The following is a 17610-nucleotide window of genomic DNA, read 5'->3' on the forward strand; positions in this document are numbered from 1 at the left end:
ACTCCAAAGCAACTTTATACAGATAATTAAATGTGACTGAATTAGACTGCAGTGAAGCATAATCTGCATACAGTAACAAAACATTGCATCTCCAGTGTTAGATTTCTGAGAATACAGTATAAATGTGCACCGTTAATACAAATTATCTTAAACATTGAAGGACCTTAATTCAGTTTTATATTGGTGAACATGTCACAATAAGCCCAAGACATTACAGTCCAGCTAGAGAAGCTGTTTTAAGCTATGTTGTATTGACGTCTATGTATTTCATATGCTTTAAAGTAACAGTCCAGTAGACTCGTGAGCAACATTTCTAACAAGCTGTCCTAACACCCCATTGTTATCCTTTTGAAAACCCAAACCAGCTGTCTCAAAGGGTATTTAGGAATTTGGAAATAATTAAACCACAGAAATATTTTTATATTTCATTTCTTTAAATAAATAAACAAATACTGGTATCTGTACATGAAATCACATCTGTTGCTGTAGCTTTGAGAGTAAAAATCTGGACCTAGGTTGATGCTTGCAGCCTCCAAAATATCCTCACTATGTTAAACAGACATGATGTGGCATGTTTATTATGAAGGAAAATAATATGCATTACCTCACCATGTGATGCAGTCCATGACGCTGGCTCATAGTGATAGCGTTGGCTGATGAGCTCACAACCAACAGGTGGATTGGTTAACCATCTTGATCATGCACTGAGTGCCATCTAGCATCAAAAGCATCATGCTCAATGCAATGAAGTTATGTGTTGGTTCCTATATTCCACAGGATACTTTCTCCTTAACAACTTACAGCATCAGGAATACTAATTGCCAATGTAAGTATAGGTATTCCGCGGGACGAGTTCCCACCATTTATAATCTTTAGACATCTCACTATTATATTACATGTTTTGTTTTTCTTAAGACTTTTCCGTGTAAACAAAAAGGCCTTGCCTTGTTCCTTTTGCAGGTTGAACTTGGACTCCGCTCCCCACCTTCTCCTGATCTTAACACTGTTTGCAGCCGACAAAAGTTTACAATACAAGCCACAATTACAACTGGCTCTAATAAGCACTTTCCTACCAGTCTCTAATGCACATGCTGCATGGGCATGGTGCCAGAATCGTTCTTCTGTTTTTTCATTGGCAGCCTGAAAAATGCAGCTGCCCCTGCAATGTGAATAAAGTCCTCCAGTCTCCAGCGCAGTCAGTCTGACAGAGTTTACAAACATCTGGTGCAACAAAACCCTGAGAGCCCAGCTCAGCCCAGACCTAGAGAGTAGCATTCAGTCTGCTTCACATAGATCATCATACAAAATGGCTAAATATTCAGGTAGGAGAATATATGCTGCTCCAAAAAGTACAAGCACTGCACCACTGTATCATTGAGGTTCTAGAACACATACTGGCTTTAAAAGGACAACATGAGCTTCAATTGATACTTTTATTTATTTATTTATTTTAAAAAAGGGAAAAATAGAACTTTAACAAGTTTAATGGACACACAAATGAAAAGAAAGACAAAAAAAATGTTTAGTCTTTTATTTAAAAACTATAAACAGTCACCAAAGTAAATAAAGCCATTCTATAACATAAACTGTTTATATATATATATATATATATATATATATATATTATATATATATATATATATTACTGCACATCCTACAGTCACAGCAGAAAGGTGATGGGATGATTTCCCCCCGTTTTTGATGCAAATACAACAGGCAATAGGCAGTTATAAATGGTTACACAACACGCTGTAAAGAGGACACAATTTGGGGATGTGAGCAGGAATGTGGTGGTATGGTATTAAGAATGAAAAAATAGTACAATAAAACTCCACACTATATTAAGATAGAAAAAGTAGTGAAGAAAATATCATACCTGCACATAAAGCAAATATAACAGGAGAAAACCTGTATAAAACTCCATGTATTTAAACCAATTTACAAATACAAAAAAAGTCTGTACAAGCACTAAGCTTGCACTATGACAAAACGTTTACAGCAAATACATGTTAGGGAAAAAAAAATACCTTCAATAGTTTTTCTTCTACAAAAATGACATGAGATATATTATTCCATACTCTTTCAGCCAGCAAAATGAGTTCTACAAGGTGTATAATACAAAAAGAAAAAAAACATCAGTTCCACAAAAACTGTTTTTCTCTTTATCAACTTTACAACTCAGTACCTTTGCAGAATTATTTACACAGATTTTTTGATTTTTTTAAGAACATTCATCCACTGCTGAGTATATAATCACATTTGATACAATTGACTGGGATATCAAAAAAAGAAAAAAAGAAATCATTGGAACCTCCCCAATAATGCTTCTATGACACCACAGAGTGTTTCCAGTGGCTGCAGTGGCATGAAAATTGATTTTTTTTTTTTTATATTCACAAAAATGTACATGGTTTTCATCATATTGATATTTTTTTTTTTATAAATAAATAAGTGAAAATATATTGGCTCAAGTAAGAAAACCAAGCTACCAATTCCTAAAAGAAAAAACATGTAATCCCTAGCTAGTCATCAGCATCAATCTCCGAGACCAGAGGCCTACTTCTGCTGTGCTGAAACTTGTATTTAAACCAGCTTAGTCAAATAGTTCCATGAATATAAAAATGTGCTCGTTTGGGTACAGAATAAAAATAAGTAATGCTTGTATCTCGTCTGATCGTAAAGTTTATAGTTCTTTAATATTAAATGTATCTGTTCCAATGTGGATGGTACTGAATTCTGATCATACCAGTTTCCTTTAGGATAAAGTTGCTTTGAGTGGCATCCTGCAAACAGCTGGTTGAAGATCCCATGGCAGTTTATATGAACAAAGGGATTCATTCCGTGATCAGAATACAAAGCTTACTCTGCATCATGGGAGCAGATAAAATATGCCAGCCTATGGTTTATTTTCCATTAAGACTCAGTTTTCTTCAATAACAGTATTTGAAATGTTTTTTTAGTACTCTCCTCCTCCATGACTTTCCTTCGCTAGCATTTTCAGAGTCTGTTTCCTGGTCTTTTATTCAGGACTCAGTTGTGTGAGTGAGTTCATAAAGGCATTTGGCAATCGTGGTGGAAGCTTCCATGTTACTTAGAGCTAGTACGGATAGATGGTTTTCATGCCGTTTCACCAACCTGCAAAGTTGACAAAAAATAAATACATTTGACAGTTTTATAAATAAAACAAAACATTCCATTTACATAAAAACACAGTGTCAATTCTGTCTTGTAATTTTAAATGGACAAATTCTAACTATTTAAAATGACAGATTGATTTAGCAAACAATAAAAATATGCTTTAAAAACTACAACATGTATACTTACTTTCGGCCACAGTCTGAATATTTTGCAATATTTTTTAATGTTAAGGCAGCTGTCAGCCGGATGTGTTTGGTTATGGGTCCCTCTTTTTCATCCTTCAACAAAAACACATGCACAAAATAAACATGAACACAGTTGTTTTGATGAGAAGAAAAAGTCGATAAGAGTTTGAATTTAAACTACTACTCACTGTGAAATCTCTGAAAACCAGGTTTCGAGATCCGCGCCGCAGTGCCATGAGAGCAGCACTGGGATGATTTACAATAGCTTTCTGTGCTCTGGGACTGGAAGTGTTACCTACTGCTGCCTGTTGCCTACAAAAAAGAATACTGATCAGCAATACATTTCACAGGTCCTGTGTGGCGTCTACAGTCAAGCTGTAGAAACCAGTTCTTGATAACAAACATTAATGAATGAACAGCAGGGGGAACTCATGCTCAGTGTATACAAGTCAAATCTCTACATTTCAAGTAATCTGTTATTACTAAAGCAACCACAAAACACACTATGATTTCTGAAATCATATAACCAACACATTTATTTTTTTGAATTCAATGTTTTAATTATAATTGTGATTATAATATGCCCTAAATAGACTTTTGGCTTGTTTCACATGACCCTGATTAGCACCAGTCACAGACTATCTTATCTAAGCTTATCTAAGTCCATGATCAATGCCAATCTGAATCTGTAAACCAGTCATCTACAATTTTGTGAAGTACAATTGTGAGAATAAATGTAGTCTTGGGAGTTTCCAGCTATTAGTGTTCATTTTCAAAAGTACACTTCTCAAGTCAAAGATGTCCAAAGCTAATAAGGGTTTTAGTTAATTGGATTGTATAAAATTAAAACTACATCAACATATCTAAATATAATAAGTTAGATCCCCATTGGAATCCATTAGCAGCACCTACACTTTGAATGCGTCAGTGTAGATGTCAATGACAAAGAATTCGACACGTTTAAACCACAACAGAATCTACATCAACAGATTAAATATGTAACCAGCTTTCTCTGTTTATTTAGATTTAATGACTTAACGAGGTTTATAAATGTTCAGTAGCTACTTCTATTCAAACTGAGTATTTTCTCCTGCACTCTTTGCATGACAGACCCAACTTACACAAAGAGTATGCGAGAAATACACTCAAACCCTACCATAAACCCTGCATTACAGGTTTGTAATAAAAAAAAAAAAAAAAACTTTATACATGTACCTTAAGGCAATGTTACTATGCTTACCAAAATGTCATACTTCAATATTAAGTACTGTAGTTTAAGTAAAATTACAAATATGTTCTTACTTGGAAGTTTTCTGATTTCCACTTTGTGTTTGCTCCTCTTGTTTTAATCCAGCAAGCAGAGCTTCTTTTGAGCAGTGCTTATCCTGCATCATTAAAATAATACAAAAAAAGAACTTAAACACCGCTATTCACAAGTTAGAAAGAAAGTCACAACGTGTTCAACATTTCAAACTCTTACCTGTAAATGAGTAATGAAGGACAATCTCTGGCGAGGGAAAGGCTCACAGCCCTCCCAAAAGCACTGCCCTGGGTATGTGTCTTTGCTTCCGTGTTGGGTGGCAGCATGGTAGAACACCTGAGAGGGTGTCTGAAACCACCTGAAATAAGACAGGAAGACTTCAATAAAGAAATAACGTGCCACACATCACCACATTTACATCAGAAACCAAAACAATTCCCAGGAACTCTGTCAATAGTGTTCGTTTTCTATAATATTAACTGCACCTGCATTGTGTTACTGGTTGTAATCTTAATCCCATATTGAAAACATTACACAAACTAGGAAAAAAAGTAAAATTGTGGAAGTTTAATTTAAATAGACATACACGATGATTCATTAACACCACATCAATGTGAAAAAAAAAAACAGAGCATGAACATGTCTTAAGTTTTGTTTCAGGTTTCCATGAAGCCAGGCAGTGTTGATGAATATCCAGACAGGCAAAAAGCAGTGTATCATGTAGGTATGAAGTCTCTTGAAAATTACAACGTCTCAGGCCAACGGCAGAGATCAATTCAAACATGTACGGTAAAAATATTTTTCTTTAAAATGTAAAAATACTGGGTGATTGATAAAGAGCAAAAATAAATAAATAAGGATTTACCTTTTACAAGATTTCCATAAGCACATGAAGTTCTGTCCAGGCTTCCTTACATGCTCTGAATGCTGACTTGAAGTTGGGGTTACAGATGGAGGTGTAGTGGAACTCACTTGCGGTGCCTGCACGGCTATTGTTGACGAGATACATGAAGGCTGTTAAACAAAAGTGAAAAACATTTTTTAAAAAGTTGAACACAGATGAGATATGGATGTGCTGCAATAGTTTGGTTAGGCGAGTTTCTAGTATAAGGCTTGATGAACCTGTTAAGACATACCTACCAAACAACCAACCAGTTCTGCAACATGAAACACCAACAACAACGGTGTATCACATGAGCACTACCAATGATTTACAATTAATTTTCTTATTAACTAAATCAACATTACTGATCTCCCAATTATTATTATTTTTATTTATTTATATATTATTTATGTATACATTTGGCATACAATAGTAGTTAAAAAGAGAAAAAAATAAATAAATAAAATAGTTCTCTAACCTGTGTCACCAGCCCTTGTACAAAGGGAGGTTGGTGCTGTTTTTGTTGGGCTGCATTTTCTATTGCTGCTTTAGCTACAGTGCTTGGGTCAGCACCAGCTGGCACAGCTACCATTGTTGCACTGCACCCAGCATTGTTGGGGTCACTAATTGTAACAATTCTCACCCCTACTTTATTGGGGATTCCTGAAACTGTTCCTCTGTCCATATCCTCTGCTGGTCTCTTTACACCCCGGCTTTCATTTGAGCCATTAGAAGACCGAGGCTCAAATGATGGTACGCACTGAGGCGTTGCAGTTCCAGACTGGGATACTGTTGTGAATGGATTTACAGTGGTTATCGTTACTGAGGCTGTAGACTGCAATGACATTACTACGCATGGATGCTGCTGCTGCTGCTGCTCCTGCTGCTGCTGCTGCTGAGACAAATCTGATTTTAAACTTGATTGTACAGGTCCATTTGATAACTCTGCACTATTACTGCTAACCTTTTGGTATACCTCCAATGGTGCATTTGCAATAGGCAGAGCATTATTCATTATTACTGGCCCATTTGACGTTCTTTCAGAGTGATCAGCTTTAGCAGTATCTTGCCGAGTGGGGTCAGAATTCTCTTGCTGTTCCGGTGGAGAGATCTCTCCATTTCCCACGTGTTTGGAAGCTTTATGATTTGGAATGTTTTTGCTTAAATGAGAACCATCTCCTTTTTCAAAGTCACAGATCCCGTTCACCAGGGACTTTCTCAGGTCACTTTTTAGCTCCTGTGCATCTGCCTGCTCCGTACACTGCATCCCATTGGCAGGATTTTCAATGACTTCAGACAGGGGCCCGTTCGTGACCTGCATGCACTGACTGGCCTCCAACTGGCTTTTCCCTGAGTTAGACAGAGGTAGACTAGAGTCAACATATTTTTTTCCATTAAGAAGATTTGCTGCAGGTGTTTCACTCTCCTTTAAGTCCCCATTGCTGGTTTTGGCAGCCCCTTCTGGGAGGGAAGAGTTCTCCATTATTTCAATTTTGCGTTCATGTACATGTAGCCCAGTTGCATCTTTCGCCTCCTCCTCCTTCTGGCAGATGATCTTGTCGCCTTTAAACGGTGGTGTGGGAGACTGACTTGCTTGCCCAACTTGAGACGTTGGAATGGTCTGTACTTGAAGGCCAACTCCAGGTTGTGAGCTGCTTACTGAGATTCCTGTCGGCGCTATAATCTGGGATCCACTTCCCTGACTAACAGCAGCGGTGGTAAAACTGGTATTTGGCACAACTGTGAAGGTTACCTGGTTACCAGAGGTACCTTGGATGATGGTTGCAGGGCTACTCGTGGAGATCAACTGGCCAGGTAAAATCTGCAAATTAGAAATGGGCACAGTTTGGACAGTCCCTTGTGATTGAATAGAGCTCTGGACCAGCTGAACATTTTGCTGGCCTACCAGTAGTTGCTGGGGTTGGGGCTGACCCTGAACACCAAAACCTGGGTTTTGGTTGTTCGCTACTTGGTAGACCACCTGAGGACTCTGAGCTCTAGAATTATTTGGGGGAGGTAACTGGGGAGCGGGGAGAATCAGTTTGCCTCCAGGAGTGGATGGGCCTCGCTTTGGAAGAAGCAGCTGTTTGATCAAACTAGATTCAGTGGAGGTAGGTTGACCTGGAGGTGGAGGTGCAGGCTGAGGCTGAACTTGCATCTGTGGCTGTGGGGGGAGGTGGTGGTGCTGCTGCTGCCTCTTAACAGACAACATCTGGCTGACGGTTGGGGGAGGCCCTTGCATCTGCATGGTGTTTGGAGATGCCATGATCTGTGGCACGTGACTGCTGGTTGCAGGCCCAGGAGATAGTGAAGGAGATTGGGTAATGCTTGCTTGTCCAGCCAACTGAACCGTTTGACTGGCTGGAATGGAGGTGGGATTGGAGAGTACGATTTGATGGATGGCTGATGCGTAGGCTGGGTTCTGCTGAGGGTTCGGGCCAACGATAACCACACTTTGCTGCTGGGGCTGCTGCGGTTGGTGCATGGGCTGCGACATCACAGTGGTCTGTGAGGGCACGGGCTTGGGAGCGATGTTCTGGAAGGTCACGCGAGACGCCTGAGGGCTTTGCACACCTGCTATGGTGAACACCTGACCGCCAGCAACTTGGAAGTTCTGCACTGAGGTACAGGAGACGATACTGGGGGTGGAAGTGGATATATACTGCTGGGGTGTGAGGATGACCGTCTCCTGTTGGTGGCCCGTTGTTCCTGGCTGCTGGGAAGTCTGCATGGGTAGGGATGATGTAGTCACCAGCTGCTGCCCTTGAGAGGCTGAAACATTAGACACTGCTGGAATATTCTGCACCCTGCCTGTGATTATGTGAGTCTGCGGCAGCCCTTGCTGAAAGACAGTGACTGGGGTTCCAGAGGGTATTACTGGAGAGTGGTGAAGTAATTGCTGTGAAGTGACAACTGTCACAGAAGGCTGGTGCACTGTACTGTTGTGGTTCTGAACGACAGAAACGTTGACGGGAACAGCTGACTGAGAAATGGAGCCCTGGATCACTGTTGCTTTCATAACCTCACCGGGTTTGTTCTGGATCAGTGTCATTGCTGTGTTTTGGTGCTGCTGGGCCTGGGCAGGCTGGTTTTGGGATATCCTAGAAACAGTCTGAGCCGCACTGGAGACTCCTTGAACCGTGAAGGCCATCTGTGAGGCTGCCACATTGGCAGTAAGGCTACTGACCGGTGTCCGAGGGAAGTGATTTCCTACACTCTGAGGTCCATGAGGCAAGCCTAAACATGGGGGGAGAGCAACAATGAGATCCTAGATTTTACTTGACAAACTTTTTATCGTTACCATACACCAGCTGAATGGCAAAATGTTCACTTTAAATAGTACAGTGAAGCTGTTTTTTCATGTCACTCAAGGACATGTATTCAGTGGCTTCGATTACCTGTTGGTGGAGTCTGGGACATTTCTGGAGTTGCAGGAGAAGCCTGTTGCTGGTAATAGAGCTGGACTGGAAGTGGAATAGCCCTCCTGCGAATTCCAACTATATGGATGTGGGCTTGTCCACTATTCTTGGGATCATCCACTCTCTTTATTGTATGGTTTGGGAAGATGCCCCTAACACACACACACACAAAAGAACAAAAACCTTATATTAACAAAAGTCAAAAATGTAACATGAGTTTGATTTCCAGCTGGTGCCCATAATACGGCAAAAAATATAAATGTTGCTGTCTGCTTTTTAAAAAGTTATGTAAAATGACATAAATGGAGTAGAAAAGGTGACTGAAAGTTACACGAGTACCCCAGAGTAAAAACGAACAAAAACACACATACCTTAAGCATTTATAAAATCCAGTAGATGTTAAGATGCCACCTCGAGCCATTTTACTGCAAATTGAAAGGTAATCCGAGTACATCTCTGATCGAGAGACAGAGCTTTCAAGGTGTGCCTCAAAATGTGCACTTAGCCTTATTTAAAAAAAAAAAAAAAAAAAAAAAGAGGTTTTTATAATTTAATCATTTCCAACTTTTACTTAGGAATAATACTGCAAAACAAAGGTTTATCAGACTTACCACTGAGATAAAAACTTCTCCCCATCAATTTCAACAATGCCAGGCGGAGTAGCAGTTGATTGCACAGGAACAGTTCTTGTTGCTTAGAAAACACAAAAAATGACCCAGCATCACTATTTGCATTTTTCGACCACTAAGCTTTTAGCCTAAAGAGTGTTAAGATAGTATCAACTTTGCCAATTTATAAAACAGCTTTCAACCATGGTAGATTCACGTTGTTTTTACTATTTTGTAAGAGGATGCAAGTAGAATTGTACTCATCCAAGCCATTACAAAAAAAGTCCAAAAACCATAGCAACACTGCAGCAAATAATTGATATACTGAGTTAAATACCCCCAGACAATCAAACAAAGCATCTCAATTCAAGGTTACCTTACAATAATAATAATAAAGCATCCCTCAATCCGGATACTGTTCTTAGTTTTTGAAACTGACCACATACTTTCCAAATAAAACATGGTCCTTAGCCCACTATCTATTTGCTACATTCTATACTAAAAATGTGACACAGAAAACATTGTGCTTAAAAGGTTTCTGGTGGACTGTGATACTCCATGTCACCCTAGAGGGGGCAATCGAGGGGCACATAAATATGTTTACATACTGTCTGCCACAGTATACTAAATAGTGTTGATTGATCCTCAGGACAGATCTCTGAAATGCATCATTCCTCAGACTATTTATGTAACTGTTTTGCCTCACATTTGTTTACTTTGCAGTAAGCTGTTTTTTGGGGGGGGTTTTGCATTATTTTTTCCTACAGTTACTGTCATATATCAAACCTGATAGAAAAAAAACAACTGAAACACTAATAATTATTATTATTATTATTATTATTATTATTATTATTATTATTATTATTATTATTATTATTATTATTATAATAATAATAATAATAATAATAATAATAATATCAACAACACTACTATTAACATAATTGAAAATCCTACCAATATGAATACTACTACTATCAATAATACTAAAAAAAAATATTAATAAAAGTAACTAATTTGAGACAACCTACCTGACCCTGGAGTGAAGTTTGTTTGTTTGACTCTGCCAGTGATTGATCTAAAGCTGTTCTTACCTGGAGCTGGTGTTCCATGAGTCTGTGCTGGGATGTGCTCCACTGACTGCGCCCTTATTTCTGACACCACTTGGTTATTAGCACTTTGATGCTCAATAAGCTTCACCACTGTGAGAGCATCAGGTCCAAAGGTCTGGATGTCTACGGATACCAAGCGTACCAGCAGATCTACACAGGTACAAAACAAAGCATGGCTGTAATCTACCAACAAAGAAAAGATCACATTTCATCTCCCAACCGTTGTACAGTATCCATTAAACTGCCCAGTAAGACCTGTTTTCAGATCTTTTCATTGACATTAAACCTTACTCTGTACATATAGAAGCACACAATTTACTAAGCATAGTTTGATACTCTGGTTGCAAGCATAAAAATACTGTATTTAAAACACATGCAAATAGTTAAATGACATTTTATTGAATGTAAACATGGATAAATGGGTTGGCTTAATGCTCTAAAATTGCTTTCCTGTTTTCAGCAACTAAGGTACACCTATTTCCATTAAGTGTTTTTCTGAAATGACTTGTCAGTTCATAACATGTTAAATTATTATTTTTGTTGATAGAGCTAACTAACTCCAAGCACACTAAAAATACACTTGTTCTCAATAACCCCAAGAAATGAGATGGCCATGTAAAGGGAATGTGCTTACCTATACTCTTGTCCACAGAAGCTATCTTTGTGCAGGTCCCATCTCCCAGTTCTGTAAGCATGTATAGCACCTCTAGTGTGGAGATTACAAGCAGCACATCAGGTAACGTGAGATGACATATTATCTCCCTGTAGGATTCCTGATCCACATACTCACAAATGAGGACTCCATTGTCATCTGCTTTACACAGGTTTCCCAATATCTCCATTGCTGAAATAAAAACCATCATGAGCACAAGACTGATGTGCACTAAACAAACTTTACACAGGAAATACAAAAAACTGTACTTACCCCTCATTTTTAAGAACCTATCTCTTGACATTAAACATTTTGTGATAGTGTGAAACATAAGATGAGTAGCTCTAAAATCAACAGGATCCAACTGAAGCTGAAATATTAAGCAAAAGCAAAATAAACATTACAGCGAGTCCATTTACAAAATAATTTTCTATGCTCGAGCAATTCAATTTCCAATAAGCAAAGTGCATTGTTAATTTAATTTGAAAAATGTTGAATTTCATTTTTTGGGGGAACAAAAGTGTTTTTTTTTTGGTTAAGATTCTATGAGCTAATATAAATAAAATTGAATGTAAAGAAAATAAATCTGAAAGATAAGAGAAGATGCAGAATAATTTAAATGGGTAACAAAACTAATCAATGAGTGACATTAGATAAACCACAAACTATTTTCTGAAAAATGAAAGATGTGATAGCAAACCTGATGACTAACAAGCATTGCAGCTTTCAAAAAAATGTACTTGGTTTGTAATAGCACAATGATGGCTGAGCAAGTTTAAGGTCACATCTCAATTGATTCAAAAGTAGAAAAAATACCTTTTAAAATGTGCAGAATGCTTTGAACTAAGTGCAAGTTAAACCTATTAAAACAGTGTCCATAGCAGGTGATCTTACCTCTCCTGCTACATTGCCCAGTGTATCCAGTCCCAGCTGCCTCAGAGAAATAAAGTGACAGTGGGCACACAGTAAAAGGAATCTCAGACATGTCCGATTAGCTGCCAAAAGTTTAACATTTGCTTCCTCAAACGAGAGGTTTCTGAGTATAACTGCAATCTGAAGCACTCGCTGCCCTTCAATGTCATTAATGCCGACATTTCGAGGAGGATGGAAAAGAGAATCCCAACTGCTGTCTTTAGTCGTACCATCTTAAATAAAAAGATATTACAACATGTGTTAAAAAAATCAAATTCATACGAAGTGACCAAATAGCTACATCAGTTATACAATTAAAATAAATAAAGAAAAATACCTCTCACACTGTTAACTAACCTTGTGATGTGCTGCTCTTGTCTGCAAGGAGGTCCCGTACTTCACTATCTTCTACAATGTCCTTCCAGAACTAGAATTAAAAAAAACAAAAACACATTACTTTCAGGATAGAAATAAACTGGAATCCATTAAATACCACCATGCATTTACAGGCTGCATATTGACAATAAGGAAAAAAAAAACATACTTGTCATGAGTACAAACTAAGCAATTTCTCCTGCACAAACTGCGATGCAAGAAAGTCACTAAAGTGGACATTTTCTGCCACAGGTGTAGATTCAATATCAATATCTTTGAAAAAGCAGTTCTCTCGATACATGTAAAAATGTAAGGTGTGACATACGTACTTTAATCCATACGATACCTCCTTATATTTCCAGGTGCTGATATCAATAACCTGTGCTGAGGAGTGTCCTCTCACAACTGAAGAAGTAGTTCTCTAGACCTATGTAAAAGGCAAGTGTGACTCGCATATACATAAAAATTACCTTTATAAAATCCCGAGATGTTTTCTCTTTCCATTCGTCCCCAAATACAGTACAAAAACTTCCTAACGCTGTAGTGGGAAGAAAGAAAACATTTTAAAGCAAGGTTTTTAAACCTACAAGTCTCAATGCTTTTGTTTTCAATTCAGAGCCTTCCACCATGTCAGCCAATAGCTATTCTTGTGTACAGCACCTCGCCATAGGTTTCAGTCTGAAAGCCAAAAAGAGAGACCCAATAAAAACTGGACAATTACATCTGCCCAAGGCATTTCATTATGCTGGGTACAAGAATAGGGTTCAAGTCTACTAGTTGCTTTTTGATTACCAACAATATTATTTCATGGAATTAAACAAATAAAAGTAGTACAGGACAAAACACAGAGCAAGGTTTGTATAAACTAGACTGTTAAAAGTGGTCTCCAAAAATCTAATTTAGGGCACATATAACATTCATAGCTGGCACAGTTAGTTAATAATACATACTTAATTTGAAAGCTAGTTAATTATACATCCTATTTTTATTTCACACATCAGACTTGCTTCTTGTTCCGTCCACAAGAAATGAAATCTTTAATTCCCCTTGTGAACAGGGAGTCAGATCTCATTGTAAACCAGAATAAAGACTTATAAATAAATCTGTAAATAATCCATAGTTTAACAGGCAAGATATATATACTGTAACGAAGGATAGCTGAGTTGATTTATTAATACAAACTAAGTTTACAGTGCATAACAGATTACTGAAACACCTGACTTGTAATGCACAAAGGTTATAATGACTCAATTCAATTACACCAGAAGCCTTCTTGCTGCCACTAACAAACGGCAAGATCCATTGTTAGTAAAAAGGGGTGTATACTTAATGTGCATGCTTCCCTAAGCAGACAGGAACCACAAAATGTTAAAACCTTACAGTAACCAAGGAGATTATTAATTTGCTTTTTACACAGCATTTCCTTGCAAGTAGGCCAATTGTGTATAGTTTTTGTTAATTAAAAAAAAAAAAAAATGGAATTTTCAAAAAGAATAGTAGTGTCCACACAAGCAAGTCATGAAGACTGCATTTTCTGACCCAATGATTTGTAAAACAGAATCGTACCTATGACAGTAAAGACCCATGAAATGCCAAGGTAAAGAAATGTATTGCTGAACCAGTTCTTGCATTCAGCAGGAAAGAACCAGAATAAGAGATATGACATTCCACTTGTAGCTAGACTGTTGCATCAAAAATAAACTTTAAAAAAGTAACTTACTGTCATCAAAAATTCCAGCATGGGCTAGTAATAATGTGATGAGTTTAGGGTCTTTTTCAAGTTGCATTACATGCTTGCTTTCATTTGAAAGAAGTGTGCAAACATTAATGGCAAAATCCACTTCATTAGGGAGTCCAGATAAAAGAGAAAGCACCAGTTTGTTGTAATCGCATGCTGTGACAAACTCCATGGAGAGCCCATAGCTTTGGCGAAGATAATCTGATGAAGACAAACAAATACAGCATTATCAGTTAGGAATTTAACTAACCCATAATTTTTTTTTTATCCCTTTAAAGAAATGTAAACCATTGCTAAGTGTGCAATTGTATCATGGGTACTACTCCTACAGTGACAATGTCAAAACCTGGTATTCTGAGACCTTGACCTGGAGGTCAAAGGTCAGAGTTTCCTACACTCCTTGTATGTTGCTTAGTTTACCTGTGTGACAACTACCTCCATGACTGTGTGGCTGGAGACAACTACAGTAAAGTGTGGTGACTGATTTGAGTTGCCAGACTACTGGCATCACTTTCTGTAAAAAAATCTCCAACAATTTGAATATGCCAACGCAAGATTCCCATTTGAGAAAAGAGACTGTACGTTAGGAGGCATTACTAACGTTAAGGCAACTACACACCAGCTTGAGCAGCCTGTGTATACGAGGCTGCCCTCAGCTGACCTACACTAGATGTGAAGCTGTAAAATACTGTCAAAGCAAAGCCACTTGGCAAACATTGCTCCTCTAACCCATTATGTTCTGAGAAACACTGCCTTTCCCAATTATCTGTCAAAAACAAGGGTTTCCCTGATGAACACATATCAAAAAGTCCTGTAAACTGCGGGAGGTACAGTAATGCATGTAGGCCAGTTCACATTTTCAATCCTAGCCTTTTTCATATTTCTATAATATTCTGCTCATTGTGAAACGCAGCAGATACCATCTACTGCCAGTGCCTATCTACCCAATGCAAATAATTGACCAGTACAGGCTGTCAGGATGATATTCCACTGTATATAAAAACACACTTGCAGCTAGGTACAGTACTCCACAACAAAATAACAGCATTCAAATGACATAAATAGCATGGCAGTTAGAAACCTTTGTGCAAGTTTTTTTTTTTTTTTTTTTTTTTTTATAGATTACCTGATACAGTGTGTTGCTGGTAGTTGTAGGAAGCTGGAATTGCGCCAATAGGAAGCAACGGTTTTGGATTGCCGGGCTGTACCTCCTCATCATCTTCTCCAAAGTGATGGACTTTTTCGTACTTTTCTAAATAACTGTTGAGAGACAGAACCAGAACAGATAAGAATTTGTTCCACCACTTTTCAGCTATTTTGTTGTAACCCTTGAAACCTTTTTCTGGGAGGGAAAAATATGATAATTTTAACATGAAGTCTAGTAAATTATATATATATATATATATATATATATATATATATATATATATATATATATATATATATATATATATATATATATAATTATTTATTTTTTTATTTTTTTATTTAGGTGTGTCTAATCATTATCCCCTGCCCCTCGGATTATCTCGGATTTGGAATTCCCATTTGCTTTTCCCCTCATCGCAGCAGTTCCCCACATGGCACAGGAGACCCGAAGGTGTGTGACTCACCCTGCGCACTAAGCGGCTGCGCTTCTACCAGGAGAGCCACTCAGGGACAGGATTTTTTATTTTTATATAAAAATGTGTTTTGTTCAATTGTAAAAAAAATAAAATAAAAATACAATACAAATTGCATTTAGTAGAGCTGCAATTATGTTTTCTTTTGACAGATTTTTATTAAGAAACAGATTTTACTGAAATATATAAAACATTTATCATTAATTTAAAAATAAATAAATAAATAAATAAATAAATAAATAAACCTTCACACAAAAAGCACACATCCCAACTACTACAGTAAAATCAAACAAAAAGCAGTACAACCAGCAAGAGCAGAGCCAAAAATATCAATTCTATTGATTAACTTTATTTTGGAAAGATGACCCGCAGAAATGCAGTGCAGGCTTACTGTAGATACTGAAATATGTTTCTGTCATGAACCTAAGAAATATGCGCAGCAGCAGGGATACTTTTGAGTCTAACGTCTAACTCCCTACAGGTACTGTAGCGTGTAGAGTAAACACACGGATGATACCTTATCCAACCAGGATGACTTTCTTTTCCATATTTTTCATGTTTACAAAATAAAACAAATATCCAAATTAGTGTATAAAAGTGCCTCTGCAGGATTAATCTAGAGAGAGAGAGAAAAGCCAAGTTTGTTCTCAGTCACATCATTAATGCCCTCACGCCTGCAGCACAAGCAAGGATTTAAATACTGATCCAGTCGTTGAACAGAACAGTGAGTGGCCCAGTGGGGAAGGACTAATCCATACATTAATTTGTTTCATGCATCTCAGTAATTACAAAGCGTACAGTATCATCTAAGGGATTTAAGAAGTTATAGAAGCCTTGTGTGTTATCAAAAGGAAAAAAAAGAAAACATTCAAAACCAGTAACTCTAAAGTATAGCTGAATGTATTTATTAGGGAGGTACTTTAAGAGCATTATATTCCACACAACCATTCACAAAACAATTGTTCACAAAAGAGGCAAAACCACATCTTCCCATGAGTTCTACAGGCATGTGAAACCTTCATTCAGCAATACCAATAGTAATCTCCATGTTACTTTCAGTATCTAAATAAAAACTACCGAAAGGCATCCAGTCTCACCTTCTGGACTGTTACTTATTTTTTTTAAGCAAAGGAAATACATTGAAATAGACAATAAAGAAAGTAGCATTCATATACACCAAGTACATTACACAATTCCATGTTTAGCTTGTACATCATAAATAAAATACAAATCCATCATGTATGAAGCAGCATTTCTAACAAGCTGTAAAAATATAAAGAAAAAACTGACCATTTAATAATAATTGTGTTTATGTCCAGCCCTTTGTGTGTAATGCTTCAGGGTTTTCATAAAACAGGATGCTCCCTTGGTACACAGCACTCTACACTGAATCATGTGCACTGAAATTGTTGCCATGGAGCTGTCTTTGTTTTTCAGTCACCAGTGCGGTTCCCTCCAGGCTCACTACACAGTACAGAGGCATCATGTTCCAAACTGGGAAAGATGAGAAATTATACTAAAAGCTAGAACTGTAGGATTACAGAGTTATGTTACCCAGTTCATTATAGCAATTTATTTTGTTAACTATTAGTGAAAAGAGAAGCCTGGACATCTGCCAAGAAGTTTGCCACTTTAACAGGGTTTCCCCTGGGTTCTAGATTTTTGTAGTCACTAGTGACTAATACTTTCTAAAAACATTAGTCACTCC

The 17610-nt window shown here is 37.5% G+C and overlaps 1 protein-coding gene across 1 annotated transcript in view; it reads right to left on the minus strand.

The window, feature by feature from the left end:
* Positions 1-1525: 1525 nt before the first annotated feature.
* Positions 1526-17610, minus strand: part of LOC117419913 (AT-rich interactive domain-containing protein 2-like) — a 38528-nt gene continuing 22443 nt past the window's right edge. The window contains exons 4-21 of the mRNA XM_034033288.3: positions 15407-15540; positions 14263-14481; positions 13013-13080; positions 12525-12594; positions 12150-12400; positions 11529-11625; positions 11238-11447; positions 10586-10753; positions 9498-9579; positions 9258-9392; positions 8866-9038; positions 5946-8704; positions 5450-5598; positions 4804-4942; positions 4626-4708; positions 3512-3635; positions 3325-3416; positions 1526-3135 (exon numbers count right to left, since the gene is read on the minus strand). Coding sequence (XP_033889179.2) covers positions 3024-3135; positions 3325-3416; positions 3512-3635; positions 4626-4708; positions 4804-4942; positions 5450-5598; positions 5946-8704; positions 8866-9038; positions 9258-9392; positions 9498-9579; positions 10586-10753; positions 11238-11447; positions 11529-11625; positions 12150-12400; positions 12525-12594; positions 13013-13080; positions 14263-14481; positions 15407-15540 — 5065 coding nt within the window. The 3' untranslated portion in view covers positions 1526-3023. The remainder of the gene's footprint in view (positions 3136-3324; positions 3417-3511; positions 3636-4625; positions 4709-4803; positions 4943-5449; positions 5599-5945; positions 8705-8865; positions 9039-9257; positions 9393-9497; positions 9580-10585; positions 10754-11237; positions 11448-11528; positions 11626-12149; positions 12401-12524; positions 12595-13012; positions 13081-14262; positions 14482-15406; positions 15541-17610) is intronic.

This window comes from Acipenser ruthenus, chromosome 14, assembly GCF_902713425.1.
Source record: "Acipenser ruthenus chromosome 14, fAciRut3.2 maternal haplotype, whole genome shotgun sequence".
In the NCBI taxonomy this organism is placed as follows: domain Eukaryota; kingdom Metazoa; phylum Chordata; class Actinopteri; order Acipenseriformes; family Acipenseridae; genus Acipenser; species Acipenser ruthenus.